The sequence below is a fragment of the Ranitomeya variabilis genome, chromosome 6 (assembly GCF_051348905.1).
Source record: "Ranitomeya variabilis isolate aRanVar5 chromosome 6, aRanVar5.hap1, whole genome shotgun sequence".
Classification (NCBI taxonomy): domain Eukaryota; kingdom Metazoa; phylum Chordata; class Amphibia; order Anura; family Dendrobatidae; genus Ranitomeya; species Ranitomeya variabilis.
Window position 1 is genome coordinate 17,756,200 of NC_135237.1, and position 14,414 is coordinate 17,770,613.

At 45.3% G+C, this 14,414-nt stretch overlaps 1 protein-coding gene across 3 annotated transcripts in view; it reads left to right on the plus strand.

Annotated features, from left to right (window-relative positions):
• Window positions 1-14,414, plus strand: part of KCNH2 (potassium voltage-gated channel subfamily H member 2) — a 301,321-nt gene that overhangs the window by 270,751 nt on the left and 16,156 nt on the right. For all 3 annotated transcript variants that reach the window (XM_077267972.1, XM_077267974.1, XM_077267973.1), the window contains 7 exons: window positions 1,149-1,551; window positions 10,320-10,519; window positions 12,068-12,320; window positions 12,400-12,593; window positions 12,846-12,945; window positions 13,108-13,374; window positions 13,450-13,636. In XM_077267972.1, coding sequence (XP_077124087.1) covers window positions 1,149-1,551; window positions 10,320-10,519; window positions 12,068-12,320; window positions 12,400-12,593; window positions 12,846-12,945; window positions 13,108-13,374; window positions 13,450-13,636 — 1,604 coding nt within the window. The remainder of the gene's footprint in view (window positions 1-1,148; window positions 1,552-10,319; window positions 10,520-12,067; window positions 12,321-12,399; window positions 12,594-12,845; window positions 12,946-13,107; window positions 13,375-13,449; window positions 13,637-14,414) is intronic.

The following is a 14,414-nucleotide window of genomic DNA, read 5'->3' on the forward strand; positions in this document are numbered from 1 at the left end:
ACCAGTGCGAGTGGAAAGAGTGAAGGCGTCTAATGGATGCGCCATTTCTGGGGCACCTTAGGGCTGCTGTTATTAGTCTGGGAGGGGGCCAATAACATTGGCCCCTTCCCAGCCTATTAATATCAGCCTGCATCTGTCATTTTAGCCTTTGCTGGTAAGTAAATATAAGGGGAGGACCGCACATCATTTTTTTCGGTCCCCCCCTTTTACTAGCCAGTAAAGACTAAACAGACAGCTGTGAGCTGATATTAATACGCTGGGAACCTTTATGGCTATTGGCCCCTTCCCAGAATATTAACACCAGCCCCCAGCTGTCTGTTTTGCCTCAGCTGGTTTGGAGAATTAAGGAAACTATGTTGTTGTTTTTTTTTAAATTATTTATACATTTCATACTCGTGATACACAGACGGCTGGTGCTGACTACAAATCTCATCAGCATCTCCTGGTCTCGCTAATCGCAGGGAGACAAGGTGGCAATGATGAGAGCTGGATTAAGAGCCTGACACCTGGGAACATCGCTAACTGCATTGCTTTCCCAGATGCCGGTACAGGTCACAGTTATGGCACACGGATGTCATCAGTGTGCGGGATGTATTGCGGACCGCGCTGCCGGCAAAAAACGGCACGTCAATGTGTTTTCCACACGGTTGGTGGAAATACAGTGACGTGTGCAGCCCCATAGATTTGGGGGGTCTACATGTGTAGGTGTCTCTGATACATGTGAAAACTGTCACCACACGTTCCAGAGACCCTGACGTGTGAAGGAGACCTTAGTCTGTAAACTGTTTCTAGTTAGCGGTCACAGATCTGCATCGGTGCTGTATACACAAAACGGTAAGAGACTTCATATTCTTACTTTATCATTCATTTTCTTAGAGTTTTTTTTAGAGTTAGTGATACAGTCTCCAGCTATGAATGAACTAAAGCCCCTCGGAGGCATAGGATGATGAGAGTTGCCGTCCAGTACCGTAGTGAGATGATTACTGATATTTCTGCAGTGTGGGATTTGGGATGTGCTTGTCACCTGCTCTTTTTTTTACCTTCCTTTCCTCCCATCCTTCTATTTTCCTCTTCTGTCCATCTTTTACTCCCCACAGGATTTATATTCCACGTGGTTTTATTCTGCATTTTCTTATTTTTTTCTGCAGACTACCACCCTAATCGGCCTCCTGAAAACTGCCCGCCTTTTACGCTTGGTACGAGTGGCCCGAAAGTTGGACCGTTACTCTGAGTATGGGGCGGCCGTGCTGTTCCTCTTGATGTGCACATTTGCCCTCATCGCTCACTGGCTGGCCTGTATCTGGTACGCGATCGGACACATGGAACACTACGACCCGGAATACCGCACAATCGGATGGTTGTACTCGCTGGGCACCCAGATCATGAAGCCGTACAACAACAGCAACACCAAATCCGGCCCGACCATCAACGATAAATACGTCACCGCACTCTATTTCACCTTCAGCAGTCTGACCAGTGTCGGCTTTGGGAATGTGTCACCCAACACCAATTCTGAGAAGATTTTCTCCATCTGTGTCATGCTGATTGGATGTAAGTAAAACGCTGACTGTATCTTATTCTCCATGCACTGGGTGATAATGCGGGAATATAATACTGCCCCTGTGTACAAGAATATAACCACTATAATACTACCCCTATGTACAAGAATATAACTACTATAATACTGCTCCTATGTACAAGAATATAACTACTATAATACTGCCCCTGTGTAAAAGAATATAACCACTATAATACTGCTCCTATGTACAAGAATATAACTACTATAATACTGCTCCTATGTACAAGAATATAACTACTATAATACTGCCCTATGTACAAGAGTATAACTACTATAATGCTGCTCCTATGTACAAGAATATAACTACTATAATACTGCCCCTGTGTAAAAGAATATAACCACTATAATACTACCCGTATGTACAAGAATATAACTACTATAATACTGCTCCTATGTACAAGAATATAACTACTATAATACTGCCCCTGTGTAAAAGAATATAACCACTATAATACTACCCGTATGTACAAGAATATAACTACTATAATACTGCCCTATGTACAAGAGTATAACTACTATAATGCTGCTCCTATGTACAAGAATATAACTACTATAATACTGCTCCTATGTACAAGAATATAACTACTATAATACTGCCCCTATGTACAAGAATATAACTACTATAATACTACCCCTATGTACAAGAATATAACTACTATAATACTGCCCCTATGTACAAGAATATAACTACTATAATACTGCCCCTATGTACAAGAATATAACTACTATAATACTGCTCCTATGTACAAGAATATAACTACTATAATACTGCCTCCTATGTACAAGAATATAACTACTATAATACTGCCTCCTATGTACAAGAATATAACCACTATAATACTACCCCTATGTACAAGAATATAACTACTATAATACTGCCCCTATGTACAAGAATATAACTACTATAATACTGCCCCTATGTACAAGAATATAACTACTATAATACTGCTCCTATGTACAAGAATATAACCACTATAATACTGCCCCTATGTACAAGAATATAACTACTATAATACTGCTCCTATGTACAAGAATATAACTACTATAATACTGCTCCTATGTACAAGAATATAACTACTATAATACTGCCTCCTATGTACAAGAATATAACCACTATAATACTACCCCTATGTACAAGAATATAACTACTATAATACTGCCCCTATGTACAAGAATATAACTACTATAATACTGCCCCTATGTACAAGAATATAACTACTATAATACTGCCCCTATGTACAAGAATATAACTACTATAATACTGCCCCTGTGTAAAAGAATATAACCACTATAATACTGCTCCTATGTACAAGAATATAACTACTATAATACTGCTCCTATGTACAAGAATATAACTACTATAATACTGCCCCTGTGTAAAAGAATATAACTACTATAATACTGCCCCTATGTACAAGAGTATAACTACTATAATGCTGCTCCTATGTACAAGAATATAACTACTATAATACTGCTCCTATGGACAAGAATATAACTACTATAATACTGCCCCTATGTACAAGAATATAACTACTATAATACTGCTCCCTATGTACAAGAATATAACTACTATAATACTGCTCCTATGTACAAGAATATAACTACTATAATACTGCTCCTATGTACACGAATATAACTACTATAATACTGCCCGTATGTACAGGAATATAACTATTATAATACTGCTCCTATGTACAAGAATATAACTACTATAATACTGCCCCTATGTACAAGAATATAACTACTATAATACTGCTCCTATGTACAAGAATATAACTTCTATAATACTGCCCCTATGTACAAGAATATAACTACTATAATACTGCTCCTATGTACACAAATATAACTACTATAATACTGCTCCTATGTACAAGAATATAACTACTATAATACTGCTCCTATGTACAAGAATATAACTACTATAATACTGCCACTATGTACAAGAATATAACTACTATAATACTGCCCCTATGTACAAGAATATAACTACTATAATACTGCCCCTATGTACAAGAATATAACTACTATAATACTGCTCCTATGTACACGAATATAACTACTATAATACTGCCCGTATGTACAAGAATATAACTATTATAATACTGCTCCTATGTACAAGAATATAACTACTATAATACTGCCCCTATGTACAAGAATATAACTACTGTAATACTGCCCCTATGTACAAGAATATAACTACTATAATACTGCTCCTATGTACAAGAATATAACTACTATAATACTGCCCCCTATGTACAAGAATATAACTACTATACTACTGCCTCTATGTACCAGAATATAACTGCTATAATACTGCTTCTATGTACAAGAATATAACTGCTATAATACTGCTTCTATGTACAAGAATATAACTACTATAATACTGCTCCTATGTACAAGAATATAACTACTATAATACTGCCCCTATGTACAAAAATATTACTACTATAATACTGCTCCTATATACAAGAATATTACTACTATAATACTGCCCCTATGTACAAGAATATAACTACTATAATACTGCTCCTATGTACAAGAATATAACTACTATAATACTGCCCCTATGTACAAGAATATAACTACTATAATACTGCTCCTATGTACAAGAATATAACTACTATAATACTGCTCCTATGTACAAGAATATAAAAATACGCTGCTCAACAAAATTTAAGTGAACACTTAAACAACACAATGTAATTCCAAGTGAATCACACTTCTGTGAAATAACCCTGTCCAGTTGTGAAGCAACACAGATTGTGAATGAATTCCTCCTGCTGATGTGCAAATGGCACAGACAGCAGGAATAAATGATGGGCAATTAGCAAGACAACCCCTATAAAGAAGTGGTTCTGCAGGTGTGACCACAGACCAATTCTCTTTCTCATCCTTTTTGGCTGTTGTTTTGATCACTTTTGCATTTTTGTCATTGCTCTCACCCCTAGATGTACTGTACAGTAGCATGAGTTGGTGTCTACAACCCACACAAGTGGCTCAGGTAGTGTAGATCATCCAGGATGGCACATCAATGCTGCAAAAAGGTTTGCTATGTCTGTCAGCACAGTGTCAAGAGCATGGGGCAGATACAAGGAGACAGGCCAGTACACCAGGAGACGTGGAGGGGGCCGTAGGAGGGCAACAACCCATCAGCAGGACCACTATCTCAGCCTTTGTGCAAGGAGGAGCACTGCCAGAGCCCTGCAAAATGACCTCCAGCAGGCCACAAATGTGCATGTGTCTGCACAAACAGTTAGAAACCGACTCCATGTGGATGGTCTGAGTGCCCGACGTCCACAGATGGGGGTTGTGCTCACAGCCCAACACTGTGCAGGACGCTTGGCATTTGCCACAGAACACCAGGATTAGCAAATTCGCCCCTGGCGCCCTGTGCTCTTCACAGATGAAAGCAGATTCACACTGAGCATATGTGTCAGACATGATAGAGTCTGGAGACACCGTGGAGAGCGATCTGCCTGCAACATCCTTCAGCATGCCCAGTTTGGCAGTGGGTCAGTAATGGTGTGGGGTGGCATTTCTTTGGAGGGCCGCACAGCCCTCCATGTGCTTGCCAGAGGTAGCCTGACTGCCATTAGGTACCGAGATGAGATCCTCAGACCCCTTGTGAGACCATATGCTGGTGCGGTTGGCCCTGGGCTCCTCCTAATGCAGGACAATGCCAGATATCATGTGGCTGGAGTGTCAGCAGTTCCTGCAAGATGAAGGCATTGAAGCTATGGACTGGCCCGCCCGTTCCCCAGACCTGAATCTAATTGAACACATCTGGGACATCATGTCTCGTTCCATCCACCAACGTCACGTTGCACCACAGACTGTCCAGGAGCTGGCGGATGCTTTAGTCCAGATCTGGGAGGAGATCCCTCAGGAGACCATCCACCGCCTCATCAGGAGCATGCCCAGACGTTGTAGGGAGGTCATACAGGCACGTGGAGGCCACACACACTACTGAGCATCATTTCCTTGTCCTGAGGCATTTCCACTGAAGTTGGATCAGCCTGTAATTTCATTTTCCACTTTGATTTTGAGCATCATTCCAACTCCAGACCTCCGTGGGATATTAGTTGTGATTTACATTGATAATTGTTATTTTTTATTGTTCTCAACACATTCCACTATGTAAGGAATAAAGATTTATAACTGGAATATTTAATTCAGTGATATCTAGGTAGTAGGATTTTAGTGTTTTTATTTTTTGACCAGTGTATATAGTAATATGGCTGCCTATCACGACTCAGCTGACAGGTGATCCAGGACCAGGGTCTCCTTGCCTGTCCCTCCTCACCTCGGCTGTGTCTCTAAACACCTTGTACCTCTGTGTCTTGCTCAGTGGTGGTCGGGCTCAGCCTCCTCACCTCGGCCGTGTCTCTGAGCACTGTGCACCTTGTACTTCTGTGCCTTGCTCAGTGGTGGTCGGGCTCAGCCTCCTCACCTTGGCCGTGTCTCTGAGCACTGCGCACCTTGTACTTTCTTGTCTTGCTCAGTGGTGGTCGGGCTCGGCCTCCTCACCTCGGCTGTGTCTCTGAGCACTGCGCACCTTGTACTTCTGTGTCTTGCTCAGTGGTGGTCGGGCTCGGCCTCCTCACCTCGGCTGTGTCTCTGAGCCCCTTGTACTCCTGTGTCTTGCTCAGTGGTGGTCGGGCTCAGCCTCCTCACCTTGGCCGTGTCTCTGAGCACTGCGCACCTTGTACTTTCTTGTCTTGCTCAGTGGTGGTCGGGCTCGGCCTCCTCACCTCGGCTGTGTCTCTGAGCACTGCGCACCTTGTACTTCTGTGTCTTGCTCAGTGGTGGTCGGGCTCGGCCTCCTCACCTCGGCCGTGTCTCTGATCACTGTGTACCTCTGTGTCTTGCTCAGTGGTGGTCGGGCTCGGCCTCCTCACCTCGGCTGTGTCTCTGAGCCCCTTGTAGCTCTGTGTCTTGCTCAGTGGTGGTCGGGCTCGGCCTCCTCACCTCGGCCGTGTCTCTGATCACTGTGTACCTCTGTGTCTTGCTCAGTGGTGGTCGGGCTCGGCCTCCTCACCTCGGCTGTGTCTCTGAGCCCCTTGTACCTCTGTGTCTTGCTCAGTGGTGGTCGGGCTCGGCCTTCTCACCTTGGCCATGTCTCTGATCACTGTGTACCTCTGTGTCTTGCTCAGTGGTGGTCGGGCTCGGCCTCCTCACCTCAGCCTCTTCTCTGATCACTGTGTACCTCTGTGTCTTGCTCAGTGGTGGTCGGTGCAGGTCACACTGTGCAGTATTCCCCCTCTGTCTGATATGCTGGTGTTATTTAACCCTCTACGTGCTGCCTGTTTGCAGACCCTTCATTCACCGCCTGTACATAACACTTGATGCATTTGTCACATGGAGCGGTATAGATTTCTCTGTGACCTCCATACTCTGATCTGCACATCCTCGGAGTAATGCCGGTGGATGGAGGGGCGTCCACTAGAGGCGCTGTACACATCGGGGCAGATAAGACGCATCACATGACAAGTACCACAGTCATTAAGGCATGTTGTTAGATGTCATCACATTGGGCACCACGCACCTACTCCGTCTGCTACAGGCTCAGAACCGTCCCCAGGTCCTGCACCTGCCTGACGCTTCCTACCATTCTCTACTTTGTGCAAATCCCCAGTACCCTGAGGCTAACATTTGCTGCAGCTTCGTCTCAATGACGTCAGCCGTTTTTTTTTGTTTTTTATGCTCAATTGTAAATATCACATCCCAAGCTGCATCGGGGGCAGCAATTTATGTCCATTCAGAGCTGACCGTCCTGCTCCAGAGTGAAGGCTGCTTATTGAATTTCCATATTAAAAATTATTATATGACGAGCTGCCACCTAGTGGACAGTAGGTAATTGCATCCATTGCAAGGAGCATTTGTCACAATATCATTACCACTGAGCAGAATTTTACATGTTAAATTTAGTAATAATTATTATAAGCATCCAGATTTACATCGTATGTTATACCCCAGAGCTGCACTCACTATTCTGCTGGTGCAGTCACTGTGTACATACATTACATTACTGATCCTGAGTTACCTCCTGTATTATACCCCAGAGCTGCACTCACTATTCTGCTGGTGCAGTCACTGTGTACATACATTACATTACTGATTCTGAGTTACATCCTGTATTATACCCCAGAGCTGCACTCACTATTCTGCTGGTGCAGTCACTGTGTACATACATTACATTACTGATTCTGAGTTACATCCTGTATTATACCCCAGAGCTGCACTCACTATTCTGCTGGTGCAGTCACTGTGTACATACATTACATTACTGATCCTGAGTTACCTCCTGTATTATACCCCAGAGCTGCACTCACTATTCTGCTGGTGCAGTCACTGTGTACATACATTACATTACTGATCCTGAGTTATATCCTGTATTATACCCCAGAGCTGCAGTCACTATTCTGCTGGTGCAGTCACTGTGTACATACATTACATTACTGATCCTGTGTTACATCCTGTATTATACTCCAGAGCTGCACTCACTATTCTGCTGGTGCAGTCACTGTGTACATACATTACATTACTGATCCTGAGTTACACCCTGTATTATACCCCAGAGCTGCACTCACTATTCTGCTGGTGCAGTCACTGTGTACATACATTACATTACTGATCCTGAGTTACCTCCTGTATTATACCCCAGAGCTGCACTCACTATTCTGCTGGTGCAGTCACTGTGTACATACATTACATTACTGATCCTGAGTTACATCCTGTATTATACCCCAGAGCTGCACTCACTATTCTGCTGGTGCAGTCCCTGTGTACATACATTACATTACTGATCCTGAGTTACATCCTGTATTATACCCCAGAGCTGCACTCACTGTTCTGCTGGTGCAGTCACTGTGTACATACATTACATTACTGATCCTGAGTTACACCCTGTATTATACCCCAGAGCTGCACTCACTATTCTGCTGGTGCAGTCACTGTGTACATACATTACATTACTTATCCTGAGTTACACCCTGTATTATACCCCAGAGCTGCACTCACTATTCTGCTGGTGCAGTCACTGTGTACATACATTACATTACTGATCCTGAGTTACCTCCTGTATTATACCCCAGAGCTGCACTCACTATTCTGCTGGTGCAGTCCCTTTGTACATACATTACATTACTGATCCTGAGTTACATCCTGTATTATACCCCAGAGCTGCACTCACTATTCTGCTGGTGCAGTCACTGTGTACATACATTACATTACTGATCCTGAGTTACCTCCTGTATTATACCCCAGAGCTGCACTCACTATTCTGCTGGTGCAGTCACTGTGTACATACATTACATTACTGATCCTGAGTTACATCCTGTATTATACCCCAGAGCTGCACTCACTATTCTGCTGGTGCAGTCACTGTGTACATACATTACATTACTGATCCTGAGTTACATCCTGTATTATACCCCAGAGCTGCACTCACTATTCTGCTGGTGCAGTCCCTGTGTACATACATTACTGATCCTGAGTTACATCCTGTATTATACCCCAGAGCTGCACTCACTATTCTGCTGGTGCAGTCCCTGTGTACATACATTACATTACTGATCCTGTAGGTACCTCCTGTATTATACCCCAGAGCTGCACTCACTATTCTGCTGGTGCAGTCACTGTGTACATACATTACATTACTGATCCTGAGTTACATCCTGTATTATACTCCAGAGCTGCACTCACTATTCTGCTGGTGCAGTCACTGTGTACATACATTACATTACTGATCCTGAGTTACATCCTTTATTATACTCCAGAGCTGCACTCACTATTCTGCTGGTGCAGTCCCTGTGTACATACATTACATTACTGATCCTGAGTTACATCCTGTATTATACCCCAGAGCTGCACTCACTATTCTGCTGGTGCAGTCACTGTGTACATACATTACATTACTGATCCTGAGTTACATCCTGTATTATACCCCAGAGCTGCACTCACTATTCTGCTGGTGCAGTCACTGTGTACATACATTACTGATCCTGAGTTACATCCTGTATTATACCCCAGAGCTGCACTCACTATTCTGCTGGTGCAGTCCCTGTGTACATACATTACTGATCCTGAGTTACATCCTGTATTATACCCCAGAGCTGCACTCACTATTCTGCTGGTGCAGTCCCTGTGTACATACATTACATTACTGATCCTGAGTTACATCCTGTATTATACTCCAGAGCTGCACTCACTATTCTGCTGGTGCAGTCACTGTGTACATTACATTACATTACTGATCCTGAGTTACATCCTGTATTATACCCCAGAGCTGCACTCACTATTCTGCTGGTGCAGTCACTGTGTACATACATTACATTACTGATCCTGAGTTACACCCTGTATTATACTCCAGAGCTGCACTCACTATTCTGCTGGTGCAGTCACTGTGTACATACATTACTGATCCTGAGTTACCTCCTGTATTATACTCCAGAGCTGCACTCACTATTCTGCTGGGGCAGTCACTGTGTACATACATTACATTACTGATCCTGAGTTACCTCCTGTATTATACCCCAGAGCTGCACTCACTATTCTGCTGGTACAGTCACTGTGTACATACATTACATTACTGATCCTGAGTTACATCATGTATTATACTCCAGAGCTGCACTCACTATTCTGCTGGTGCAGTCACTGTGTACATACATTACATTACTGATCCTGAGTTACATCCTGTATTAGTTGTTTTTTCCCTAACTCTGGTCTTTTGTTTCCACAGCGCTCATGTATGCCAGTATTTTTGGGAATGTCTCTGCAATCATCCAGCGCCTGTACTCCGGCACTGCCCGGTACCACACCCAGATGCTGCGCGTCCGCGAGTTCATCCGTTTCCATCAGATTCCTAACCCCTTGCGTCAGCGATTAGAGGAGTATTTCCAGCATGCTTGGTCTTATACTAATGGCATCGACATGAATGCAGTGAGTGCAGCTTTACTCTCTGTCATTCTGTGTCCTTCATCCTATCTTCTCACCGTCACTTATGTCCCCACAATCACTCATGTCCTTCTGTTCTATGTTTCCATAATCACTCATGTCCTCCAGTCTTCTGTCTCCACAATCATTCATGTGTTCCTGTCTACTGTACACTCATTACTCATGTCCTCCTGTCTTATGTCCCAACAGTTACTCATGTCCTCCTGTCTTATGTCCCCACAATCATTCACGTCCTCCTGCCTTAGGATAACAAAAGATTGTGGTGAACTGTCTCATGTCTCCACAATCACAAATGTGCTCCTGTCTTCTGTCTCCATCGTCACGTACGGTATGTCCTCCTGTCTTCTGTACACGCCATCTCTCTTGTCCTCCTGTCTTATGTGCCCACAATCATTTATGTTCTCCTGTCTAATGTCTCCACAATCACAAATGTGCTCCTGTTTTCTGTCCTCACAATCACTCACGTCCTCCTGTCTTCTGTCCCCACAATCACTCACATCCTCCTGTCTTAGTTCATCACAACCATTTATGTGCTCCTGTCTCATGTCTCCACAATCACAAATGTGCTTCTGTCCTCTGTCTCCACCATCACTCATGTCCTCCTGTCTTCTGTCTCCACCTTTACTTATGTCCGCCTGTCTTCTGTACATACCATCACTTATGTCCTTACAATCACTCTTCCTTACCCACCATCACTCATGTCCTCCTGTCTTCTGTACCCACAGTCACATATATTCTCCTGTCTTCTGTCCTCACAATCACTAATGTCCTCCTGTCTTCTGTACCCACCATCACTAATGTCCTTCTGTCTTCTGTACCCACCATCACTAATGTCCTTCTGTCTTCTGTACCCACCATCACTCATGTCCTCCTGTCTTCTGTACCCACCATCATTAATGTCCTCCTGTCTTCTGTACCCACCATCACTAATGTCCTCCTGTCTTCTGTACTCACCATCACTAATGTCCTTCTGTCTTCTGTACCCACCATCACTCATGTCCTCCTGTCTTCTGTACCCACCATCATTAATGTCCTCCTGTCTTCTGTACCCACCATCACTCATGTCCTCCTGTCTTCTGTACCCCCAGTCACGCGTGTCTTTTTGTCTTCTGTACCCACCATCACTAATGTCCTTCTGTCTTCTGTACCCACCATCACTCATGTCCTCCTGTCTTCTTTTCCCACAGTCACTCATGTCTTCTGTACCCACAGTCACGTATCTTCTCCTGTCTTCTGTACCCACCATCACTCATGTCCTCCTGTCTTCTGTACCCACAGTCACATATGTCCTCCTGTCTTCTGTAACCACAGTCACTCCTGTCTTCTGTACCCACAGTCACGTATCTTCTCCTGTCTTCTGTACCCATAGTCACTCATGTCCACCTGTCTTCTTTACCTTCCTCCATTGTGTGCCCTCCTGTACCTACCATTGCTCTTCGCCATCTTCCGTACATCATTCTCCCTGGTCTCTGTTCCCCGTCTCTCGACCCGTCTTTCTCATACTTTGGTTTATTTTGTGTTCTCCTTACCCAGGTCTTGAAGGGATTCCCCGAGTGCCTCCAGGCTGACATTTGTCTCCATCTGAACAGAAGTCTTCTTCAGAACTGTAAACCTTTCAAAGGAGCCGCAAAGGGCTGTTTGCGGGCCCTGGCCATGAAGTTTAAGACCACCCATGCCCCTCCTGGGGACACCCTGGTGCACGCGGGCGATGTCCTAACTGCTCTGTACTTCCTGTCCCGGGGATCGATTGAGATTTTACGTGGGGACGTGGTGGTTGCCATACTGGGTGAGTATTGAAAAGTCACCTGTATTGTGCCCCTCTGTCAGTGCTGCGGACCCTCCTGACCAAATCATCTACTCCACAGGGAAGAATGATATATTCGGAGAGCCCCTCAATCTGTACGCCCGGCCTGGGAAGTCCAACGCTGACGTCCGAGCCTTGACCTACTGTGACCTTCACAAGATTCATCGGGAAGACTTGCTGGAAGTGCTGGACATGTATCCCGAATTCTCCGACTACTTCTGGTCCAGCTTAGAGATCACCTTTAACCTGCGAGACGTGAGTGTAACCCGGCCAAGCCTCGTAGGATGATCATGGCGCCCCTGGGCCTTGCCCCGCTGTCTGCCATGGGTTTCACATGCTCACCTCTGTGGAAGCCTTCCTTCACGTATCCTAATTATATATGAGATTTATCATGCCTTATACTCCAGTTACAACCAGAGCTGCACAGAAATGTTCTGCTGTACTGTGCATCAGAGTTTCCTGCCACAAAGTTGCTCACATCAGTTTTTCTGCAACTTTTCATTTCAGACCAACATGATCCCCGGATCTCCGAGCAGCGACGAGTCTGACAGCGGATTTAACAAGCTCAGACGACGCAAGCTGTCATTCCGCAGACGGACAGAGAAAGGTAAGGGGGGCACTTACTTATAAGCCACGCAGCAGAGGTATATACCATGCCGGATTTCTCTAGGACAGGTTCTTGTCAGAAATCTTGAAGATGGAGGGATCTTCCTTGCATGGTGGGAGTGAATGGTAATTCATATCTACATTTTCTGTGCCCCCCCCCCAGATGCTGACAATGTCGGGGAGGTCAGGAAAGGTCAGAGGGCGAGCAGGCTGATCCGGAACAATCTGGGGCCGGAGGATAAGAGTTGGGGCGAGCAGCACAGCAGCCCCCCGTCCAGCCCAGCGTCCAGCGATGACGAGCAGCCGGCACCAGTGTCCAGCACCATTGAGCTGTCACCAACACACGCCACGTGCAGTAACTTCACAGCAGCGAGCGGAGCAGAGGCAGAGGGTGATCAGAGCGGGGGAGACGTGTGCAATCATCTGTCAGGTACCGCGCAGGGGATCTGCGGTCAGTGCCCATCCATCGCTGTATCCACGGCTCACGCTGTGTCCTTCTCTCCAGGAGCGTTCTCCGGCGTATCAAACATCTTTAGCTTTTGGGGTGACCGGCATGGCCGTCAGTACCAGGAGCTGCCGCGATGCACCATACCAACCCACTCCACCCTCAGCGCTCCTGTGCCTTCCCTCAGCCGGCGGCAAAAATGTGAATTAGGGAACAGGCTGGACCAACTGCAAAAGCAGCTCAACAGGTGATGGGCACAAATCACTGCCAGACCCCATCATATACATAAAAGTGCACCCCACCTGAGTACTGCAGCCCCCTGTAATATTATTCTACCCTGACCAATATCACCCGAGTACTGCAGCCCCTGTAATATTATTCTACCCTGACCAATACCACCCGAGTACTGCAGCCCCTGTAATATTATTCTACCCTGACCAATACCACCCGAGTACTGCAGCCCCCTGTAATATGACTCCACCCTGACCATTACCACCCGAGTACTGCAGCCCCCTGTAATATTACTCCACCCTGACCATTACCACCCCAGTACTGCAGCCCCTGTAATATTACTCCACCCTGACCATTACCATCCGAGTACTGCAGCCCCCTGTAATACTACTCCACCCTGACCATTACCATCCGAGTACTGCAGCCCCTGTAATATTACTCCACCCTGACCAATACCACCCGAGTACTGCAGCCCCCTGTAATATTATTCTACCCTGACCAATAACACCCGAGTACTGCAGCCCCCTGTAATATTATTCTACCCTGACCAATACCACCCCAGTACTGCAGCCCCTGTAATATTACTCCACCCTGACCATTACCACCCGAGTACTGCAGCCCCCTGTAATATTACTCCACCCTGACCATTACCATCCGAGTACTGCAGCCCCCTGTAATATTACTGCACCCTGACCATTACCACCCGAGTACTGCAGCCCCCTGTAATATTATTCTACCCTGACCAATACCACCCGAGTACTGCAGCCCCTGTAATATTAGTCTACCCTGACCAA